Source organism: Hirundo rustica, chromosome Z (genome assembly GCF_015227805.2).
Source record: "Hirundo rustica isolate bHirRus1 chromosome Z, bHirRus1.pri.v3, whole genome shotgun sequence".
Lineage (NCBI taxonomy): Eukaryota > Metazoa > Chordata > Aves > Passeriformes > Hirundinidae > Hirundo > Hirundo rustica.
The window spans coordinates 64288783-64312054 of record NC_053488.1 but is presented as its reverse complement, the minus strand read 5'-3'; the positions used below and the strand labels follow the sequence as shown (position 1 = coordinate 64312054).

Genomic DNA, 23272 nt, shown 5'->3' with positions numbered 1-23272 from the left:
ATTTAACATGTCTTTTGCAAATTCTACAAGCAATGTACTGGGAATCACTTATTTGTTCACTTGACACATTATCTACTTGACGTGTTTGCAGTCTAATTTGTTACTTAAGAATATGAACAAAAGAAAAATTCTGCCACCTAAAGTCATGTCTCAGCTCCAGACAGAAAGAGTCCACAGTCCTTAGAGAGCTATCAGAGGTTAAGTACTCACCACCTCCCTCAGGTCATGTAAGGTACAAAACTACAGGGGAAAGTGGCAAAAAGGAGGACTCTCTGTAAAGAAGGTACAGAAGTTACATGGGGGAATTAGCAGAACTGGAGCTGGCAGTCATTAAAAGTAACAGAATAAAGGCAGAATGAGGAAACAGCAAGGGCTGGATCAGGTAAGTACTCATGGTATACTGGTAAACTAGGGGCCAAGAAAAAAAAAATACTTGGGGTTGGAGAAAAAGTAAGAGCAGAAAAATGGTGAAGCAAACAGTAGGAAGTATTGTTCAGGGAACAAGCTGAATCTTATAAATGAATAATTCAAAACTTCATGATTCATTTATCCAGGTCCAAAACTGCATGTGGTAAAGAAAGAAATCCAGACCATTACTGTGGGTTTTACATTATTGGATTATCACATTTTGAGAAATTGAGGCAAACAATTTTTAAAATTCAACTCCAGAGGAAAATTATTTATAGATTTGGCATAAATGGCAACCTTCAATAATTATTTGGCAGATACAATGACCTACAGTTCTTCAAGATCTTACTGTGTTTTTACTTTTTAAAACCAAAACACAACACACACATCAACCTCCTTGCATCACTTCTGAAGAGCACATTTGCAGTTTATCAGTAGTTTAATTTGTTAAGATCAAGTGAGGTGAAAGGCACCAATAGAACATTCTTTAAAGAGAACCAGACTAGTAGCTTATCTTAGGTAAACATACTGTCACATGGGAGAACAAACTATTTATATTTGTAAGGCCAGCATGTGGACATACTACAAAAAGGATTGAAAAAGAGCCCTAGATAAAACTGCAAATACCTTTGTCCCTGTGTACCCTCTAGTGGCTGTGGAGGTTGTGCTGGCCTCACGGCAACTAAGCAGGCAATCTCCTCAACCAGACAGAATCAGAGAGCTTCCCTCTGCAATAGCTCTTTTAAATAGATGGAGATTCATGAGATCAGGGTTCTGAGCAGGCAGAAGTATAGATTATTTGAAGTTTTAAGTTTACAACAAATTCTGCCTTGTTAGTTTAATGAAGTGAACCCAAGTTTTCCACTTTAAAAGTGCCAAGGTACATCAAGCTATTCACATAGCAAGCATTCAGGGCACATTCCTGTGTAACTGTGGCATACATGCATGCTACATGCAAACTGTGGCAACATCAGGAAGTTAAGCTGGGTACAACTCCTCCAGAAGTCCTCTGAGGTGAAAAAAAATCTGATACACAGCTTGCAGAGACTACGTAAGAGCCACTTATGTACAAAATAGCAGTTCAAGACTATTGTAAAAAACATGCTTTAAACTAGAACTGGCTGTTTTGTCGATACGTGCTGAAGAACTGGATTACGTCAGGGACAAAAACTGTCATCTAGCATAAGAACGTTCTGCAAGCAAACAACTAACATTTAATTTGGTTCAGCTTAAACAAACATAAAAGACTGTACAACAGACGTTTCGAATAAACCCTCCACCCCTCACAGCCAAACTCTCCAATAAATAAAAGCAAAGGTCAGCACCCTAGTCAAGGTACCAAGTCCTCTCCATAACGGAAAAAATCTCAAGTCAATCCGCACTGCTATCATTTAGCAAAAGAATATAAATTGCATTCTACAATTTAGTGGACGACACAGCTGGTGAAATGCAAAAATTAACAACAGTCAAAAAGAATATATAGAGATTTTAGCATCTCGTATCTACTTCTTCACTAACTCAAGATGCAACAGCTAGTTGCACCATTCAGCTAAAGATGCAAGTCATTAAATAGCGTCAGAAGAAAAAACTTGAAAACTGCTGAAGTGCTGAGCCTTCAACAAATCACTACAAAATTTGTGGAGGAAAGTATTGTGAGGCCTGTCATGAAGTTGTGCCGTTATAAACGAGGTACTCACATTACTAATATGATGAAGGCAAAGGGTGGAGTAATTAGACTATATACCAATTCCTATATACTACAAGAAAAAAAAAATAAAAATGCTGTCTTGAAATAGTATGAGATAATGCATATTCAAGATGAAGAGTTCACAAAGAACAGGATGCACACCACAGATTTACTACACATCAGAAGCAAACTGAATCCCAGGCTACATGTACAACAGACATTACTTTTAATAAAAAGGTTTTCTTATCTTCAGTACAGCATATAGACAGAGCTGTCCAGTCAGTCCGCAGAAAACTGAAATACTTTCCCTTCAGATACAGCAATTAAGTAGTCAGCAGCAAGAGTGCTGGCTCTATCCTACATGGCAGATGCAGGTGTTTTTTGTGCACCTCAAATGTGCATCAGAAAAAAAGCCATGTGATCATATAGTCTAGCCAGCTCTTTGCTTATGTTATTCACCTGCATCATATGTTCATAGGCAGCAACGCAAAAATCCCTCTTTCCGTGTGTTTACAGCTTGAGTTTAAGTTAGTCCTTTCTCCATTTTTGAAGAGAACACCTGAACAACTGTGTTGCCAGTCATTCACCCCCATGCCTGAGTTTTGCAATAATGCAGTACAAGCTTGCCATCACTTCCAAAACACTGCAAGAAAAACAAAAAACAAAAGTGGTTATAATTATTCATGGGCTAGCATATACATGAAGCAAAACAAAAAGCCCTCCCATCAGATAAACATGACACAGAACCCTGTTATGAAAAAGCTCTCCATTACAATGAGAGGCATGAAAACACACTGCACATGAAGGAATGCCTTTCCAGAGACTGCATGAAGTCACATCTCTTGGGATCATTTACACAGATCTGTGAAGTTCAACTACACTACACTAAATGCAAGGTATTACTGCTAGGGACAGTAACAGATTTCAAGTGTCCAAGATATGCTGTCAAATCCTGTCAAATACATTTGGAAAGGACATTAAGATGGAAGTTACCTCATAGAGGGTCCCCACTTCTTGGTCTGGAGACGGAGCAAAAGACTGGTTTACATATATGAACTGCAAAAAAAAGAATGAGAGAGGAGATGGAGTTCTCACTGGGAACACAGAAGAATCATTCTGCAGTGAAAAGTTCTTTTATAATCTTTAAGTAAATTACAGAATATGACCAATTACTATCTTCACTTAAGTGTGGAGGGGCAACATGACCAAAAGGAGTCACCTCTGTCTGGCCAGCCAAAGTAAGCATGCTGACTTCCTTTTCCTGTAAGCTGACCTATTAGTCTCCCACACAGCAGCACAAAGTGAACTCACTGGTTTTAGCTCTTGCTCTCAAGCACTCAAGCTATTCCAGATTTGTCCAATAAGAATGGCCATCACAGAAATTAGAAAAATCTTTTTTCTATTTTCAAGTCATCCTTCTCACTTCCTGCTCCAAAAAATGCATTTACATGTACAGGAGCTAATCCTGTACAATGACAAAGAGGGCCTCGGGATCTATCATGTGAGGCAGCAGTGGATACTGGGGTATCATGCGTTATTTCCAAATAAAAGACATAAAATTCCTAGGGTTTTGTTCTCAAAGTATAGCCTTAGGCTTCAGCCACACTCGAAGGCTACATGCTCCTATTCTTTTGTCCTGAGATAATGATATGATAGTCACTGAAACAAACTGCTGATAATGTCCTTAGTTAATATACTTATCACTCGTCTTGGAGATATTAAACCATGGAAAAGCAGACTCCCTCATGATTTCCAGGTGAATGAGCCCAGTGCATTTATGCCTACATTCTTAATAAGATACTCCAAACCAAGAACAGAATGAATTCAGCTAAGCTTTAGCAGACTGCTTTAATGAGTCCACCTTGAACTGTATACCTTAAATAAAAACTTTGGCCTGTATGGATGTTGAGAGTTCACTGCAGAACACCAAAATCAGTGCAAAGCTGTATTTCCAGCTCTTCCAGTGTTACCGCGAGGCCACTTTGGCTAGTCACTTCCGCAGGAAGGAATACAGAAATAACACTGGCAATCTGCTGTCCAAGGGCAAACATCTCCCAACTACCCATTTTAAAAGCAAAATCAGTCTTATGAAGTAATTAAACTATTTTAGATGCGACTCTAGACCTCTGAACTGTTTCTCCAATACTCCATCTCTATACCCCGTTCCTCCAGGTACACGGTGCCTAGGAATGTTTCCCTGGGATACACGACTGCCCAGGGTGCACACAGCTCTGTCTGGCAGACACCAAGAAATACAGACACGGCAAAAAGCCCAACGGTCACTGCCGAGCACGCCCATACCGCGCTGCCACAGCTCGCTCAATATTACAATCTGGGTCTACTTGGAATAGTTCTCTCGGTGCTCCTACTCCAAGTTTCCTATAGGCAGCCGCAGACTGGATTCCAACAGTGTTTTTTCAGGGTTTGACGGCGTGGACCTTCCACGCGGAGCCCCCGCCCGTACCAGCTGTTCGGAGGCCATCAGCTTGAGAAACTTCTTGATAAAGTCCACGAGGCCCTGGATGGTCCGGGTCCGCTCCACCGCCCACTTCTTGGTCCTCATGATGGGGGTGTCGCCCACGGCCTTCAGCAGCACATCAACTGCGGAGAGGATAGCGTCACAGCGGGACCGCCCCCCACCGTTCATTGGCCCACAGCGCCCACCCCCGCCGCCCATTGGCCAGCCTGCCTGCCCGTCACAACGCCCGCCCGCCCCGGCCGAGGCTTCTCGCCCCATTACTTTTCTTTTTCGCGTCTCCCCCGGGCTCCTCGGTGCCCGGCGACCCGGCCGAGGGCGGGGCCGGTTCGGCGGGCCCCGCCGCGGCCCCGCCCTCCGGGGTCTCCTCCCCGCCGTCGCTGCGGCCGCCGCCCTGAGCCGCGGCGGGCGGCGGCTGCTCTTCGGGCTCCGCCATGATGCCGCTGCTGTACGGAGAGCGGGAAGTGACGCCACGCGAGGGGCGGCCTCCCCCCCCCCCCCCCCCCCCGGAGGTGTTTTGTCCCTCGTGGGACACCGCCTTCCCGTCACGTGATATTCCAGCGGCATCACGTGCGGCGCGGCCCGTCCCGCCGGTCACGTGGTGCGCGCGCCCACGCCGCCAGCGGCCCGGGAGCGGGACGGGCCTGGGCAGAGGGAGGAGAGGAAAAGGAGGAAGGAAAGAGAAGAGGGAAAGGAAGAGGAAGGGAGGGGGGGGATACAGCACAGTTCGTCCGGCTTGCCGCCCTCGGTCCTCGCCCCACCATGATCAAAGCCATCCTCATCTTCAACAACCACGGCAAGCCGCGGCTCTCCAAGTTCTACCAGCGCTATGTACGGGCGGGCTGGGGCTCGGCGGGGCGCGCGGGCCGTGCGGCGGCGGGGCGGCGAGGTTGTACGCGAGGGCCCCCGGCCCGGCCCGGCCCGGCCCGGCCCGGCCCAGCCCGGCCGGCTGCGCTGGGCCTAGGGCAGCGCCATGGGGAGGGGGACGGTGCTGAGACCGTGTACGTGAGGCTTCGAAGAAAGCCGGTGTTGTTTTCGCTGGGATTTGCCTTTTAGGAGCACCGACGATGAAGGGGGGGTAGGGAGGGAGTCTTGTCGGGCGGCAGGCTTGGCTCTTCCAGCTGTCGTGTGGAAGTGCTGCTCTGTGCTCTACTGTCCGGCGCGGTGCAGTGTGTCTCCGTGCTGCGGCAGGGCTGGCAGAGCGGGGAAGATGAGTTGTTAAGCAGAACCTTTTCTTTTGGAGAGTCCCCATGTGCTATAAAACTGCAGTTGACATGAAAACATAACGAACTAGAAAAGATAATTCTTTTCAATCATAGAAGGCAAGCAGCAAGCACCTCTGAAAATGGAGCACAAGTGTTCGATCTGAATGGAAAGAAAGTGCAACGGAAACTCGTGATTTAGTTCAAGGATAAGAGATTTTAAGATAAAGTTTTGAGTGTACTCTTATCTCTTACCAGTATGCTGAGGTCTGCTTGGGCATTAAAATACAAGACAATAGTTGGTATTTCTTAAAGTTATGTAAACAAGTAACTCCTTTTCTAGCAGTGCAGTTAATTAGATTTGTGGCCCCTTTCTTGCAGTTCTGGCTATTACAGAACTCACAGTTCGTTAGAAGGGATGTGTCTTATTTGCACACTTCAGAGCAGCAATTATGACTCTGACGCTTCAGTTTGCATGCACAGTCAGGTTTTGAATTAAAGGAGTGTAACTGATACACGTCTTTCCTATGTGTGGCTGAAGTAGAAAGGGAAGGAGAGGAACAAGTGGCCAGCAGATACCAGGTTTTTCTTGTAAAAACATTTTGATCTATTAGTTTCATAACTGGACTTAAATTCTCATTGCTTAAAGCAGGGTAACATGTTTGTATAAACAGAATGCTTTGAAGTTTTGAAAGTGTGAATAGCAAATTAAATTGAGAAACTTTCTGGTGTGCAGAAACAGGTACAGTCGTATAGATTGTATTTTTCTGTGCGATTTCAATAATATAGATTTATTTGTGGACCTTTTGAAGCTTACACATTTTTAAGTGTCAATTGAACAGGTACTGCAGGCAAATCTTAGCTTTTTTCTACAAGGGGTCTATCTCCTGCTTTCTAGAGAGATTAATTTGGTCAGATCTGTGAAAAAGGTATTTATTTTTTTCATAATCGTGAAACTTTTTAAATGGGTCTAAGTTTTTTAGCTGATACATATGATAAAATGAATAAAATTAAATTAATAATATTTTGTGGTTGGGTAGAAAATAATAATTTGTGGTAATTAAAATATATGTCATCATTTTGTCTTTCAGAATATAGACCCATGGCCATAATTCCAAAGTTAAAAATTAAGTTTCTAAAGAGCTAGAAAAAATCAGTCTCAGAAGTGGTGTTTCTGATCTTCTAAGAGTTAAGGTGGTAGCTTAGGAGAATCTGTTGCTTATGCTTCCCTTGTATTTTAAGCTATTTCTGGAATTGTTACATATTTGGGATTTGTAACTTCCCTGCTCCCTTCGAGCATTGAGGACTTCTTTATACTCTCTGTTTATGGATAAAAGTAGTTTCAAAGCATGTCTGTAGCTGTTAAGGCTCCACTGGAGATACAGAAGATTCATTATGTTTGAGAACACTTCTGGTTTACTTAAAAAACCCTGGTTTTAGATTAATTTTTTTGCAGAAGTTCCTTAAAAGCAATCACTTTTCCACATTTCTTAGTAATACCTTGTCCTAGGGTGACTTTATGGTGTGAATTCTGCAACTTGTAAATAATGGATTTTTGTGTTGAAAAGATACAAACAATACACGTCTTGTTAACTGGCAGATTCAAGGCTTCAGAAGTAGATAGCTTGAGAGTGCTGATATACTTTGTGTTTTTCAATGTTTTGTGCTGTGAATTGTCAATCCTTTTTAGCAAAGTATATTTCCTTTCACAGAGTGAAGATACGCAGCAACAAATTATCAGAGAAACTTTCCATTTAGTATCTAAACGTGATGAAAATGTCTGTAATTTTCTAGAAGGAGGACTGTAAGTATCAAGTGTGAAATAAATGCCCAATACGAACTTTGAAGTATTATTACTTCTGACCGCAGTACAGCCTTTCACAGCTGTAATGTACATGCCATGTCACTTGAGATATGTTGATACACAAGGAATGATGTCATTCTGCACCAAGTGCACATATTCTTTACTAGCTGAAGGATAGCTGTATGTACCAAAAAGTCTTAGGCAATAAAAATATTTTTTTTCCTAGTACTGGAATGGCCACAGTGCCATATCCAGTGTCATGATTGTTTCAGATACAAGGGTGGGGAAAGAACAGGCAGATGTGGTTTTGCTATAATCAAGGTCACATTTTAAAAGGCACTGGCATTTGCCATGCCCATTGAATGAATCACATACTATTCTGAGGGGACACACAAGGTCTCCGAAGTGAACAGCCCATACAGGAATCCACAGTCCAACTTTGGTGTTTTTATCACCATGCTCTGACCAACTGAGCTAAATCTTTAGAAAATTAGATACTTTGGAGCTGTCCTTTGGCTTGAACTCCTAAAATTTGAGCTAGGAAGAAAAAAAAAAAAAGGTCTTAAATATGCTAACTAGTACAGTTTCAACCAAGATATTTTATTAATAAAGGAAAGTTAAGATGGGGGAAACTGAGGCTTATGTGTTCTGTCCCTGTAAGACACAAAATAATCTTTTTTGAATCATCTTCATTGTTTTTGAAAGTCATCTTACTTTGACTGAAGGAATTCTGAAATGGAGATGTCTTTTATTTTGAAGTATTTATTAGCCATTAGCAAGAATAAATAGGTAAAAAGCCACCTTCTAGAAGAAGGGATCAGAATTGATAGAATAAACTCATGATCTCCAGTCTATGATACAGAGATTGTCATAGTCTGTTAAATATTATGCAGTTTCTGGTTATTGAAAATTGGTCTGCTAACACCTAAGTTTTCTGTGTGCAGAGTCGGTTAAATGTTTAGCTGTACCACATCAGCTAGAATGTCTTTCTTCTTGATGAAAATGATTCCTGATTTTTTTTATAACTGTGCTTTAAATTTAAAGTATTTTTTTCCCCGACTACTCAACTGGTGATTCTGTCATTAGGTTCTTGAAGGTGATCTCAATTTGGAAACATTCTGGCTTGAATTCTGTAAGTGAAAGGCAGAAGATATTTGGAACTTTTTTAAAATTACAGCTGCTTAGCAAGGGTAAACTGAGATAGAACACAATTCTGGCTTTTCTCCTCCTGCTCAATTACAGAATTAATTTTTTTTCAGTATTTTTTTTTTCAAGACAGGGTTCACTCTATAGTTTGCAGTTTACCCAAAGGCCTCAACAATTTATCTGTAGAACTATGTGTATGAAGTATTTGAAAGAATTGGGTAAATAGATCATAAAAGAGGAATCTTTAATTGCCACATCTTTCCACTGTCCTATTTGTTTGTAATAGTGTTGTCTGATACATGAAAGTAAACCCTGCTCTTCATAAACAAAGGATTCTCCTTCCCTGCTCTCTGCCAAGCATTAATGCAGAGCAAAGTGCTTAACCGGAAGTGACCCAAAAGACTTCCGCTTTTTTTAAAATCTGTGTATTCTCTCCCTGTGATAAAAACAGAAATTAAGGGGATGAGTTATGGTGCACCAAACAGGTGATTCAGTTCTGGTACAGAATTAAGGAAAATTGTCATAGTCATGGCCATGTAGATTCAGCCTCAAAAATATTCTTGTTTCTGTAAGAGCAGGCCTCTTGCAGCTCAAACCAAATGTCAGTGATCTGATGTAGATCTTCTGTGCTTTATGTGCCTTTTTTTGGAAGGCTGTAGCAGAAGAGTAGAGGAACCTACCTCTTTAGACCTCTTCTCATCCAGTGCCATGATGATTAGTGAGTCCATAAAAATATAATTGCTTCTGAGACTGTAACATTGCGTCATAAACTATGGCTTGAAATATGATCCCACTTCTCAAGATATCAAACATTTTGTAGCTCTAGTCTTACATATTCTTGGTTATTAAATGGATCATAAACCTTATTTAAGGCTTTTTTTTGTGATCCAAATGCCAGTCTTCATTACAGCTTTTTTCTCCTGATGCTCCTCTGAGAAAGTCAGGGAAAGATTCATAGGCATATACTGTTAATCTGTAAAGCAAATTAATCCCTGTGCAGTGCCTGTCTACCAGTGTGGAATGAAAATACACTTAATACCTGCTTTTTTGGGATCTGTTCGAATTGATTTTAATAAAAATGTTCACACGTTGATGTAATTTTTATCCATACGGGTAACAATAACTGTGATTGTGTCATTAATGTAAATTGGTCTGTCTTGTTCCTTAGTTTTCCATTGGAATTATATCACAAAATAAAAGTTGCAGTACAGTTGAATTTGGGAGAGCTCCAGCTGTTAATGATAGGCCTCCTGTTAATTGAAATAACTGTGAGGATTTGCTCAGTTTATCCTGAGATGCTACCTAAGCTTTCCTTGTCTTATTTCCTCTTTAGATTAATAGGCGGATCTGATAACAAACTAATTTACCGACACTATGCCACCTTGTATTTTGTCTTCTGTGTGGATTCCTCAGAAAGTGAGCTTGGTATTTTAGACCTCATACAAGTAAGTTCTTTTGTTGCTTTGTGAGTTTTTTGTTGGGTTTTTTGTTTATCCTTAATAACTGTAATTCAACTTTGAAGTAGCTTAGAACTCAAATGTTTTGCTCGCCTTTTTTTTGGTAATATTTGGAAGGTTGCTTTTATACCATGAACATACGAAGAAGCGCTGAGTATTTATTTGTTTATACTAATGTATACCCAGACTCACACACACATACATGCATGTATATATATTCACTATAAATGGATAAAGCAGAAATATGTCCAAAATCTCTTCGGAATAAATTCTTGATGTGGCTTATGAGGTTTTTGACAGGTATCCCTTAGAAAAGGAAGGCAAATGCCATGCACAGTGTTCTGTGCTAGTGGAATTGGGATGGATAGGATGGGAATTGGTCGGGAGAAATAAGATCCATAAGCTTAGGTTCTTTCTGTGTGTCAGTAAGAAAAGCTCAACAGCACAAATGGTTTAGTAAGATAACTACTTAATAGAACAGAGTGAGAAGATGAATATAGATGGTAAATCATACACCCCTTCAAGTGCGGGGCATGCCACCTTCCTGTGGCATCCGGTGGAGCCCAGGTGAGTATTCCCACAGTGTGTGAGGCAGAGAAGCTCTCCCTCTTTTGAGTCCTTGAGCTATTATATAATTTCATCACAGGAAAACAACTCTTGCTAAAGGATATTTTCAGGAAAACTCGATGCAGTTTGAGGTCATGGTGAGGCCATGCAGGTGGCATGGTTACCAGCACCACGTGGGAGCTGCCTGCAGACTCCTCCATTACAGTGAACTGGCTGATTTTATCCCTTCGTCAAGGAATTTCTGCATCAGAGCACAGGCCTCTGTGTCTATTCAGGTTGTGTTACGTGGATGACTAACCCCTAAACATGCAACAGTTAGATTCTTAGTGAGAATCAGTACATTCCATTCCTACAGTTCATTTTTGCCAAGGACATCATAGGTTATAGATTATATTAGGAAGATCCAGGCTGCTCAGTGCAGTAGAACAGACAGGGCATGTTCAAGATCACAGACTCCTCCAATAGATTGTCTTCTGCAAGACTTCCAGTTCGATTTCCTTCCAACTCAGGGACACATCAGGACCGTGAGATCAACTCCTGACCTTGTCTAGGACACCCCAGGAATCATGCCATATGCCTTAAAGCATTGTTCCAATGCTTCTTAAACTCAGGCAGTCTTGGTGCTGTGGCCAGTATTTAAATTGCTAAATGTATATGTATATGTATTTATATATGAAACAGTAAGTATAGCTTACTGTTAAGCCTTTCAAAAGCTTGTACATCAAGAGAATTGATTTGTCACATAAGTATAATCTGTCCTGAGACATGGGACTGTCGCAGTAGGTTATTTCACTGCAGAAGCACTGTGAGTCTCTAAAGCCTCACAATTCTCTGCAGACCTTTCTTGAAGCTGCATAGCTTCTCATAGACACCTCCTACTGTTCAAAACAGCTGCTCCAGTTTTGCTCTTCTGGACAGTAGATCCAGAAATGTACCTGTGTGGGTAGCAGGGGAGGAGACTCCTTTCTGGATTCTTATATCATCTTTGGTCATAGAGCATTCTGCAATATCCGAACAGTGCAATGTTGACAAGTCATACGCACAATAGCTGTACCTGTTCATAGCAGTTTGTTGGATAGGGTTGCTTAGTTGCCTGTTGCACAGTGTGTCTTCATATTTGGAAGTGCCAAAATATTTATGAAGCATATTCATACACAGTGCAACCTAAATTGTATGTTCAGGTGTTGAAGGAAATTGCTTGAGCTTACTATTGTCTGTAATTATATAGCCCCCAAACATTTGAATTAAAGAATTTAAACTTTTTTCTAGAATGTTTTGCATCTTGTACCAAAAATACTTCAATGGATTTTAATTTCCTAGTCTTTGTATTTGGCATTTTTTCCAAGTGCCCTGGTGTTTAATTACATGTCAACATGATTTCTTAAAGAAAACTGAAATAATAAAAATGCTATTTCCATTTGTAGAAATCTTTTGTTTTTCCTCACCTGTATGATTTTGTTTATAAATCATACAGTCTCACCACAGTACCCACAGCTGTTGAGGATTCAAATTTCTCAAAATCACTGTAATTCAACCATTTAATTATATTATGGAGTATTAGAGATACATTAAATATTAAGAGTATAGAGATTATTTAAATATTTTTAATTTCTAGACTGGCTCAGAAGAAAGATCTGTTTAATCTTCTTATCAGTAGCAATCAGAACTAAATGCATCTTTTATTGAAAGAGGACCCTCAGAAAGTTTATTATTTCCTTGTCAATCCCACATGCAGTGTAGACTAACAGTATATAACACGCATATTGAATTGAGCAAATAAACTTTGTTTTTTTCCTGAAAAGTGTTGAACCATTCTTATACATCTTTGTTTACTGTAGTTCAGAGATAGCACAGGTAAGACATCTGAACTTTGTTTTGAGTCATTCGTATAACAAATTGTCTAAGTAGATAGGTAAGGCAACAGTTTATGATGGAAAGTGAACTGGTGAAATGAACCTAGCACTTTGGAGGTTTCTCTCATGTAAACTGAATAAATACATAGGAGGTTAGATTATGTATGGCAGTCCGCAGTTCTTTTCAGCAAAAAGTTTTTGTTATGATACTTAAGATACTTCTGTGAATGCCAGTTATGTCCCCATTGGGTCAGAGCTGTATCAGAGGGAGGTCTTCTTGACTCAGGCTTAATGAACATTCTGTATGCATTACAAATCATAGACTCTGCCTCAGGTTTGATACTGTCTTCAGCTTGAATTTCTTCATTCAAACACCTAAAGCAAATTCACATTGTTAATTTTTGACCGTTTTCTTCCCTTTTTTCTAAATATAAACATAAGTTTCTTTTTATTATATTTGCTTGCTTCATTGAGAGACAGGTGAACATCTATGCTATGCTTAGGTGTCTTGGTTTGAAAAGACAGGTGTCTGCTAGGGAGAGACAGGCCTCTCTAGGAATGAGGAATTTAAATCTTTCCTTCCGTGTTATTATAATTTGGAAGATTAAAAAAACCTTTTCAGTCAGAGCTATGGGGAAAGGAGTAACAGTCCTTTACTAGTAAATATAGCAGGACAGACAAACAACAACAGCAATTATAATAATAGTAAAACAGAACTAAGAACTCTGAGGGGCAAATGGTGGAAACTCCGGCGCTGATGGCTGGGAGCGGTGGATTGTCCTCGGCAGGCAAGGGGGTGCCCTGGCAGGCAGAGTGGGCAGTGCTGGAGACCCCACATCGGCTGGACCTGGGCTAACCTAAAGTTCAGCAGGGCAGCGAAGAAACTCCGAATTCCTGGGCGCTCCAACAGATGATAGAATTCTTAGGACTAGACTCTTCCCTTAACCGTGGACTCTACGCAGCTACCAGTTGCTCGACCGTCCTCCCCGGAAAACTGAGAGCAGTGAGTCCACTACCCTCAGCTCCCGGGAGCCTTTTCCCTCCCCCAAAACTAAGTGATAACTTCCTTTGTCTGGGTTGAGCACTCTTTATCAGTATTTAGTCTCTTAGCAACTTATGGGGGGGGGGGAAACATTCCACAGGAAAACTTAACCCCCAACATTATCTACCCCGAATTTTTTCCCATACTAACATAGTATATTGAATTTAAACCTTTAAATAATATACATATATATACATGTGAATATAAATACAGACACTGTTACAATGTTCACTGAAAAACAAGGTCCCCTTGAGGTATGCAGCGGGTCTCTCTATCCTTTTGCATCACCTACCATGTGCAGCCAGGTCTCTGAGCAAAGACAATCTCAGGAGCAGGATTGTCTTTGCTGGAGGCAGAATTAATCTAAACAGTTTTTCCCAGCATTCTTCTCATGTGTACCACTGGAACTTTATCTCTATTTTTTGTTCTCAGGGGCTCAGATTGGGCAGGGCCTGCTCGGTTGGTGGAACTTTGAGTGTTCACTAACTAGGTGGCTTTTGTTAAATTAATCTTCTAGTTCTTGAAAGTCCCCCCACCCAGTGCTTTTGAAGTGGTTTTAAGCAGGCCATTGCATCATTCAACTTTCCTGGCTGCTGGTGCATGATAAGGAATATGGTACACCTACTCAGTGCCATGTTCTCTAGCCCAGGTGTTTATAAGGCTGTTTTGAAATGAGTCCCGTTGTCAGACTCCATCCTCTCAGGGGTACCATGCCTCCACAGGATTTGCTTTTCAAGGCTCAGGATGGTGTTCTGGGCAGAAGCATGAGGCACAGGGTACGTTTCCAACTATTTAGTGGTGGCTTTTACTATGGTCAGCACATAGCACTTGCCTTGGTGGGTTTGGGGAAGGGTTATGTAGTCAATCTGCCAGGCCTCTCTATACTTATACTTGGACGATTGCTCTCCATACTATAGCGGCTTCACCCGCTTGGCCTGCTTGATGGCAGCACATGTCTCACAGTCATGGATAACTTGAGAAATACTGTCTATGGTTAGATCTACCCTTTGGTCTCGTGCCTACTTACAGGTGGCATCTCTGCCCTTATGACCTGAGGCATCATGGGCCTGTTGAGCAAGGAACAACTCTCCCTTGTGTTGCCAATCTAAGTCTATCTTTGACACCTCTATCTTTGCAGCTTGATCTACCTGCTCGTTGTTTTGATGCTCCTCATTAGCCCGACTCTTGGGGACATGGGCAACTACATGACGGACTTTCACAGGTAGCTTCTCTACTCGAGTGACAATGTCCTTCCACTCATCTGCAGCTCAGATTGGCTTTCCCCTACGCTGCCAGTTGGCTTTTTTCCACCTGTCTAGCTAACCTTACAGAGCATTGGCCACTATCCACGAATTAGTGTAGAGGTAGAACTTTGGCTACTTCTCTCTTTCAGCAATGTCCAGGGCTAGTTGAACAGCTTTGAGTTTAGCAAGTTGGCTTGACTTACTTTCTCTTTCAGTGGCTTGTGCAGCTTGTCGTGTGGGGCTCCATACAGCTGCTACTTCCGATTCATCCCTATGATGCGGCAGGAGCTGTCAGTGAAAAGAGCATAGCGTGTTTTTTCTGCTGGCAGTTGGTTGTATGGTGGACCCTCTTCGGCACGTGTCACTTGTTCTTTCTCCTTTTCATCTGTGAGACTAAAGTTTTCACTTTCTGGCTAGTTTGTAATTGTGTCTAAAATCTCAGGGCGATTCGGGTTTCTAATGCGGGCGCGCTGAGTGATGAGGGCAATCCATTTGCTCCACGTGGCGTCGGTGGCATGATGGGTGGAGGGAACCTTTCCTTTAAACATCCACCCCAGCACCCGTAGTCGAGGTGCCAGCAGGAGTTGTGCTTCTGTGCCAATCACCTCTGAGGCAGCTTGAACTCCTTTATAGGCGGTTAAGATTTCTTTTTCTGTTGGAGTGTAGTTGGCTTCGAACTTTCTATAGCTTCGGCTCTAGAATCTCAGTGGTCAGCCCCGAGTCTCCTTAGGCACCTTCTGCCAAAGGCTCCAGGACAGGCTATTGTTCCCAGCTGCTGAGTAGAGCACGTTCTTCACATCTGGTCCCGTCCTGACTGGGCTAAGGGCTACCACATGAGCGATCTCCTGTTTGATCTGGGCAAAGGCTTGTTGCTGTTCAGGGCTCCAGTGGAAATCATTCTTATTGCGGGTGACCAGGTAGAGAGGGCTCACAATCTGGCTGTACTCAGGAATGTGCATCCTCCAGAATCTTAGAGCGCTTAGAAAAGCTTGTGTTTGTTTCTTGCTGGTCGGTGGAGACATTGCGGTGATTTTGTTGATGACCTTAGCAGGAATCTGCTGCTGTCTATCTTGCCACTTTACTCCCAGGAACTGGATCTCTCGGGCAGGTCCCTTGACCTTGCTCTGCTTGATGGCAAAACCAGCTTTCAGGAGAATTTGGATGATCTTCTCTCCTTTCTCAAACACTTCTATTGCCGTGTTCCCCCACACAATGATGTCATCGATGTACTGTAGTTGTTCCGGAGCCTCACCCTTTTCCAGTGCAGCCTGGATCAGTCCATGGCAGATGGTGGGGCTGTGTTTCCACCCCTGGGGCATTTGGTTCCAGGTGTACTGCACGCCCCTCCAGGTGAAAGCAAACTGAGGCCTGCATTCTGCAATCAGAGGAATGGAGAAAAATGCATTAGCAATGTCAATTGTGGTGTACCATTTTGCTGCCTTGGACTCCAGCTTGTACTGGAGTTCCAGCATGTCCGGCACAGCAGCGCTCAGTGGTGGAGTCACTTCGTTCAAGGCACGGTAGTCCACAGTCAATCTCCATTCTCTGTCAGACTTGTGCACAGGCCACATGTGGCTGTTGAAGGGTGAGTGGGTTTTGCTGACCACCCCTTGGCTCTCCAGCTCACGGATCATCTTGTGGAGGGGAATCACGGCATCTTGATTTGTCCGATACTGTCGGCGGTGCACCATCGAGGTGGCAACTGGAACTCGTTGCTCTTCTACCTTTAGAAGTCCTACTGCAGATGGGTTCTCCAACAGTCCAGGCAAGCTATTCAATTTCTTAATGCCCTCCACCTCCACAGCTGCTATTCCAAAAGCCCACCTGAGTCCCTTAGAGTCTTTGTAATAGCCATTCCGGAGGAAGTCTATGCCCAAAATACACGGGGCGCCTGGGCCAGTCACAATTGGATGTTTCTGCCACTCCTTCTCGGTCAGGCTCACCTTGGCTTCCAGCAGAGTCAATTCCTGTGATCCCCTCGTCACCCCAGCAGTGGAAATAGGTTCTGTCCCTGCATGTTCTGATGATATCAGGGTACACTGTGAACCAGTATCAACCAAAGCTTCATATTTCTGTGGCTCTGATGTGCCAGGATCCACACCGTCCAATAGACCCAGTTTTCCCGTGCCTCTCCCTGGCTAGAGGCAGGGTCCCTCTAGCACCAGTCATTATTCCCTTCCTGGCCATACATGATAGAGGTTCCTTCACAGGGATCTGACATATCTTCACTTCTATAATACCTGGCAGCTTGGCCATGCGATGTTGGGGCTACCTTCATCTTAGTGGGACCCCCTCGGTTAGTGTTTCTCTCTTTGAGCTCACGCACCCGTGCTGCCAGGGCAGAAGTGGGTTTCCCGTCCCACCTTTTCATGTCTTCCCCATGGTCATGCAGAAAGAACCACAGGTCAGCTCGTGGGGTGTACCCTCTCTCTGTAGCTGGGGGCCATTGATCTCTGACTCTAGGGCCTGTAACTCGCACCAGTGCCACATGGGAACTGTTCCTCCTCATCATCTCCTCCATCTTCTCTGTCACCTCCTCCATCTTCTCCCTTATCTCTTCTGAGTTCCTTAACCACGGCAGAGACCTGAGCCTGCATTGGGCCACTGATGATACTCTCATAATTTCTAAGCTTGTTGGCTACAGAACCCACTGTCTCTCGGTTGTTATCAGGATGAATTGTTGCAATGAATGTGGCGTATTGAGATGGTCCTAGAGTTGCTAGATTCTACAGCATTTGCCCTGTGCACTTGATTTTGTCGGGGTCATTATCATGCTGTCCACCCCTCTTAAAGTGTGCTTCCAATACCACCACTTCTCTCAGCTGTTGGATCCCTTCCTCAAGGGTCTTCCAGCGCATTCTATGATGGTGCTCCTGCATTCTGTCTCTGGACAAACCTCTCCCGTGCACTCATTAAAAGCTGCTCCCAAAGGGAAAGGGGCCCTGGCTCCCTTATGAATACTTGATTGACGCCTGAGTCCTGGGTCAAGGGTCCCAAATTCCTTGCCTCACTACTATCTAGTTGCACGTTTGAACTTGTACGGTTCCAGACCCGAAGTAACCAGGCTGTATAAGCCTCATGTCCCCATTGTGCAAGATCTTTTTGCAGATTATGGAGACTTTCATATGTCAGGGACTCAGTGACTCTCCTCTGGGTTGTGAGGGCCCTCCTTTCTTATCCTTGTTGCCTGGGTGCTCTGATTTCACCTTATACTTCTTTGTTTCCATAGGGGCAACTGCTGCTGGCTGTGGCTGCCCCTGTGGTTCAGCTGGAACCTGGACGGTTGTAACGTCTGTGGGTTCTGCTGCTGCACCATCAGACTCTCCTTTGTCGGGGCAGGGGGAGGGTTTCCCAGCAGCCGGGGCTAATGAGGCTACTACAGGGGAAATGTGCTCCCTCAGCATCTGGCCCATCTCACGGATCTCCTTCACCCAATCTGGGTAGTTTATTCCTGAGGCAGGCTGTGGGGCAGTGTCAGGCTGTGGGACGGGCTCAGGCTGTGGGGCAGGGTCAGGCTGTGGGGCAGGGTCAGGTTGTGGGATGGGCTCAGGCTGTGGGGCAGGGTCAGGCTGTGGGGCAGGGTCAGGCTGTGGGGCAGTATCCTTATTCTCTAGGGTAGGTATCAGGGTGGTTATCCAGGTCAGTCTCCCCTTATCTCTAAATGCTAAACAGAACAGGCATACCAGCAACACCAGGCACTGTATGATGTCATTAACATTCAGAGATTTGAACCCTTCAAAGACTGGTGGGGTAGGCCCAAAGAGCTGGGTGAAGGGTTGGGAAAAAATTGCCCTTGGTGTCATTTCTTCACAGTAGGTACCGTTGTTAACGTAACTCTAGAAACACACAGTTAGTGTATGATAGCCCTGAATCCATGTGCCTGCCTTCCAGAGGAAATTAAAAATCCATGAATTCCTCACCTTGTTAACCCATATAGCAAACTGGATGACAGCCACAGTAACCTTAGTTACAGGGCCCATGTTTAGATAAGGGCCTGCAAATGGGAGAAATACGGCCACCACCACATGCCACCCGAACCAGGTTAAGCCAGACCACATGATATCCAGTACACAGCAATGTAGGCACTTAAGAACTGTTATTCCTTTTTCTCTCAATGCCCTCGTGCCCCACGTTGGGCGCCAAAATCTCTCTTGGTTTGAAAAGACAGGTGTCTGCTAGGGAGAGACAGGCCTCTCTAGGAATGAGGAATTCAAATCTTTCCTTCCATGTTATTATAATTTGGAAGATTAAAAAAAACTTTTCAGTCAGAGCTATGGGGAAAGGAATAACAGTCCTTTACTAGTAAATATAGCAGGACAGACAAACAACAACAGCAATTATAATAATAGTAAAACAGAACTAAGAACTCTGAGGGGCAAACGGTGGAAACTCCGGCGCTGATGGCTGGGAGCGGTGGATTGTCCTCGGCAGGCAGGGGGGTGCCCTGGCAGGCAGAGTGGGCAGTGCTGGAGACCCCACATCGGCTGGACCTGGGCTGACCTAAAATTCAGCAGGGCAGCGAAGAAACTCCGAATTCCTGGGCGCTCCAATAGATGATAGAATTCTTAGGACTAGACTCTTCCCTTAACCGTGCACTCTACGCAGCTACCAGTTGCTCGACCGTCCTCCCCGGAAAACTGAGAGCAGTGAGTCCACTACCCTCAGCTCCCGGGAGCCTTTTCCCTCCCCCAAAACTAAGTGATCAACTTCCTTTGTCTGGGTTGAGCACTTTAACTATCAGTATTTAGTCTCTTAGCAACTTATGGAGGGGGGGAAACATTCCACAGAAAAACTTAACCCCCAACATTAGGTTTAGCAGTCTTTTGGATTCGGTGTAAATTCTGTCATGCTGTTTGAATGTCTTTGAGTTAACCTGTGAAGTGTAAAGTTTTACTGCATGGAAGGAAAATACGTGTGAAAACTAGCTGTAGGCTGCCATAAGGGAAAAAATGAGGGGCATTTGCAATGGTACCTTAGCTATCTTATGGACCTAAGAACCTGTATCTGCTGTAAGAATTTGTGTGTCTTGGCCCATTGCTGTACTTTGAAGACATAATGCAGAGTTTGTGAGATGAAGACATGAAGCAGAGTTTGTGAGATCAGTCTTCCATGGGAAATTCAATAGAGCCTTTCAAGGTAATGGTGTTCAGTGAGATGCATGTGGGAAATGCAGTGCAGTTCATGTAACATGTTTTTCTCAGCTGTTAATGATAAAGGATCCTGAGCAGAGATGCTTTTAAGCTAATTAAATAAAAATCAGAGAGGCATATGATGGCGATGATAACTCTCCATGGGCAGATTGAATTCTGCAGGTTTACCATTGCTGTTTAGCTAAGGAATAAGAAGGCGATATTCTTGGTATGAGTTACTCCTATTGTTTTTAGCTCATTTTGTACCTGCTTTTGTTAGTATTTGACATTATGTATGCTCAGATACGTTTGACTGATTAGGTGTTCTCAGTTTTCTGCTGCCCTTGTTATCTTCCTACTGATGTATGATTTATTCTTTTCTTGTCTTATTTTCTTATTTTAAAATAATTTAATTTTTAAAATGAGCCCTTCGATATAAACGTGATGTTTTATGTTTCGATATGTGGCTTGCATATTTTGTTTCATATAATTTATGCTCCCTGTGGGTATCTGTCTTTATTAAAGCATCTTTCTTACAAAATAAAGTTGCAGGGGTTTTCCTTTTTTTTTTTTTTTTTCATGTTTTCTGTTACTTACATGGGGATGTGCATGGTTTTTTTTTCTTTTTACCATAAAAGGTTATAATTTCAAAAATGAAGCACAAGGGGGAGCTAGTAATTAATTGTACATGCATCCTTATTTTCCTGCTATTTCACTCATTTATTTATGTTAGTCTTCCAGTAACATCACGAGATGCATCTGAACTGATGTGTGTGGAGGGTGTGTGTGTCCCAAAACAGTAGATGTGCTTTCTCTTCTGGTTATTGATCCACAAGTCTGCAGCATCTGAAGTGACTCTTTAAATTACTTGAATTTGAGCACTACTTGCTACAGGATGCAATTCATTGGATGCTAAAATTCTGATGAAAGTGACTTCATCACTCCATCATATTTTAATTGAAATAAATTTCCATTATTGAAGGCATCTTAAAATAGGCCAAGAAATGTTAGTGTAAAAAAATCTAGTTTACCTTTCAGGCCAGTGTTTTAAACTACTGTTTTTAGTGGATGTAGACCTTGTAATTTCTGGCATTATTCTGAGTGAACTTGCCATCGTGAATGGAAGATGGGGGAAAATTTCCAAAGTTTCCATGAGAAATCCTTAGTCAGTGAAAAATCTCTGTGAAGGAATAGTCAGTGCCAGCTGATTTCCTTAGATTAAAAGAACATTTGTTGTGCATTACTGGTCATGCATTGTAAACAGAGATTTGTGAGTGAGTTTTTTTAGTATGTGGTGGGGTTGCTGTGTAGTAGGTAAAAGTTAAAAAGTAAACACTCCAACAATGAATCAAGTGTTGCTATAGAAGCCTTATTTACTTGAAGAATGTCACAAAACTTAAACTTTTGTGTTGTTGATGTGTAAGCATGCATGCTGCTACTAAATACATGTATCTGGGAGGTTTGTTTTTAGGATTCTTGAGTTTCCTTTGTTCTTAATGGGTTCCTTTGTTTTCCAAGGAACAGCCAGATGTCAGAGTGTGTGAATCACATGCAAAGTTGGTGACTTATGTGAGGAATAGTGTCAAACTCTTAGGTCTTGTAACTAAAAACATTGGACTAAGGTTGCATTTACACTGTTTTCAATCTTCTTCTTGCAGCTAATATCACACAGCTCTGTCCTTGTTAACTGCATTCTCCTAAGGTGCAAGGAAAGTAAGAGAAAATCTTTGATGGTTTGTTTTGCTGCACATGTTGTCAAATGTGTGGGTTTTTTCTTCTTAACATACAAGTTTTTTGTTTGCTCAAATCCCTTCTTTATAGAAGTCTGTTATTGTCACAATGAATTAGCAACTGCTTGAAGAAAAAAAAAAAAACAACCTGCTTTGCTTAGATTCAGTATACTTTAACAGAAGCAGATTACTTTTCTTAATTAACTTTTCACCAAACCTTATTATCTTGAGTCTGCCTCTGAATATGCTCTATGTTCCTAGTTTAACTGACAGATTTATATTTTGGTATTAAAGAATAGTCCTTGTTCTAAGTGCATGGATCATCAGTTAATTTGTAGTTTGACTTCAACATTTTAAAGACTTTAACAGTAGTAATAATAGCTAGGGCAGGGTAATCTTTGTTGATAATTAGAGGTAGGCAGTTGGGAATGGCTAATGTCAAGCAGATCTGTTTAACTGGGTCTGTAGATATAAATATGTGGCTGTAGAAGCAGGAGTTTTATCCACAGAGTGGAAGTAAATGAGGTTATATCCAGGTGGCATCTGGTCAGCAGTGGTGTTCCCCATAGCTCACTGTTGGGGCTAGCCCCTTTAATATCTTTATCGATGATGTGGATGAGGGCTACAAATGTTCCGTCAGCCAGTTTGCAGGTGACTTTGTGCTGGGTGGGAGTGTTGATCTGCTGGAGGGATTCTGAGAGGTTGGAAGGATGGGCCAAGGTCAGTTGCATGACGTTCAACAAGGCCAAATGCCAGGTCCTGCTTTTGGGTCACAACAGTCCCTGCAGTGCTATAGGCTGCTGCAGAGTCACTGGAAAGCTGCCCAGTGGAAAAGGACCTGGGGGTGCTGGTTGTCAGCATCTGAACATGAGCCAGCTGTGCGCCCACGCAGCCAGGAAGACCAGTGGCATCTGTACTGGGCGCTGGTGAGGCCATGCCTCAAATCCTGTGTCCAGTTTTGGGCTCCTCACTACTAGAAAGACATTGAGGGGCTGGAGCAAGTCCAGAGAAAGTGAGTGGAACCTGTGAAGGGGCTTGGAGCACAAGTCTTTCAAGGAGTAGTTGAGAGAGGGGTGTTTAACCTGGAGGAAAGAAAGACTAGAGGGACCTTATCTTTCTATACAACTATGTGAAAGGAGTTTATAGAGATGCTTCAATCTCATCTCCCAAGAGAGAAGAACTAGGACAAGAGGAAACAGCCCCAATTTATGCCAAGGGAGATTTAGACCGGATATTAGAAAAAAATTCACTGAAAGGGTTGTCAGGCATTGGAATGGGCTGCCCAGGGAAGTGGTGGAGTTGCCATGCCTAGTGTTTTAACAACATCTAGATGTGGCACTCAGGGACTTGGGTTGGAGCTGGATTTCGCAGTGCTAGCTTACCTGTTTGACTCACTAGTCTTTAGGTTTCCAACCTAAACAATTCTGTGATCTACATCAAGGACATGGTTTCTCACTCCTATTTTTCTGGGCCTAGGCAGTTTGAAATCTGGTGCCTGTTATAGTGTATTAATTTGGTTAATATTGT

General features: G+C 42.9%; 2 protein-coding genes across 4 annotated transcripts in view; one reads left to right on the top strand and one right to left on the bottom strand.

Annotated features, from left to right (window-relative positions):
• Positions 1-2290: 2290 nt before the first annotated feature.
• On the bottom strand, positions 2291-5056 carry ATG12 (autophagy related 12). The gene is made up of 4 exons (XM_040090903.2): positions 4836-5056; positions 4560-4696; positions 3089-3151; positions 2291-2738 (listed from the first exon to the last, which is right to left on the bottom strand). The coding sequence occupies exons 1-4, from the start codon at positions 5005-5007 to the stop codon at positions 2679-2681; spliced, it is 432 nt and encodes a 143-aa protein (XP_039946837.1). The 5' UTR covers positions 5008-5056; the 3' UTR covers positions 2291-2678.
• Positions 5057-5156: 100 nt separating this feature from the next.
• The window catches only part of AP3S1 (adaptor related protein complex 3 subunit sigma 1), a 36312-nt gene continuing 18196 nt past the window's right edge, over positions 5157-23272 (top strand). For 2 of the 3 annotated variants that reach the window (XM_040090959.2, XM_040090960.2), the window contains exons 1-3: positions 5157-5402; positions 7486-7577; positions 10057-10168. In XM_040090959.2, the coding sequence (XP_039946893.1) occupies positions 5334-5402; positions 7486-7577; positions 10057-10168 (273 nt within the window). In that variant the 5' untranslated portion in view covers positions 5157-5333. The remainder of the gene's footprint in view (positions 5403-7485; positions 7578-10056; positions 10169-23272) is intronic. The other variant, XM_058424185.1, reaches the window with a different exon arrangement.

Bases quoted from the DNA above. Each gene is read 5' to 3' on its own strand.
- ATG12 (XM_040090903.2), bottom strand. From the start codon at position 5,007: ATGGCGGAGCCCGAAGAGCAGCCGCCGCCCGCCGCGGCTCAGGGCGGC. The intron at 3,152-4,559 runs GTACGGGCGGGG...TTTTTTTTGCAG, and splicing joins TGATGGCCTCCGAACAGCTG to TTCATATATGTAAACCAGTC. The intron at 2,739-3,088 runs GTAACTTCCATC...TTTTTCTTGCAG, and splicing joins AAGTGGGGACCCTCTATGAG to TGTTTTGGAAGTGATGGCAA.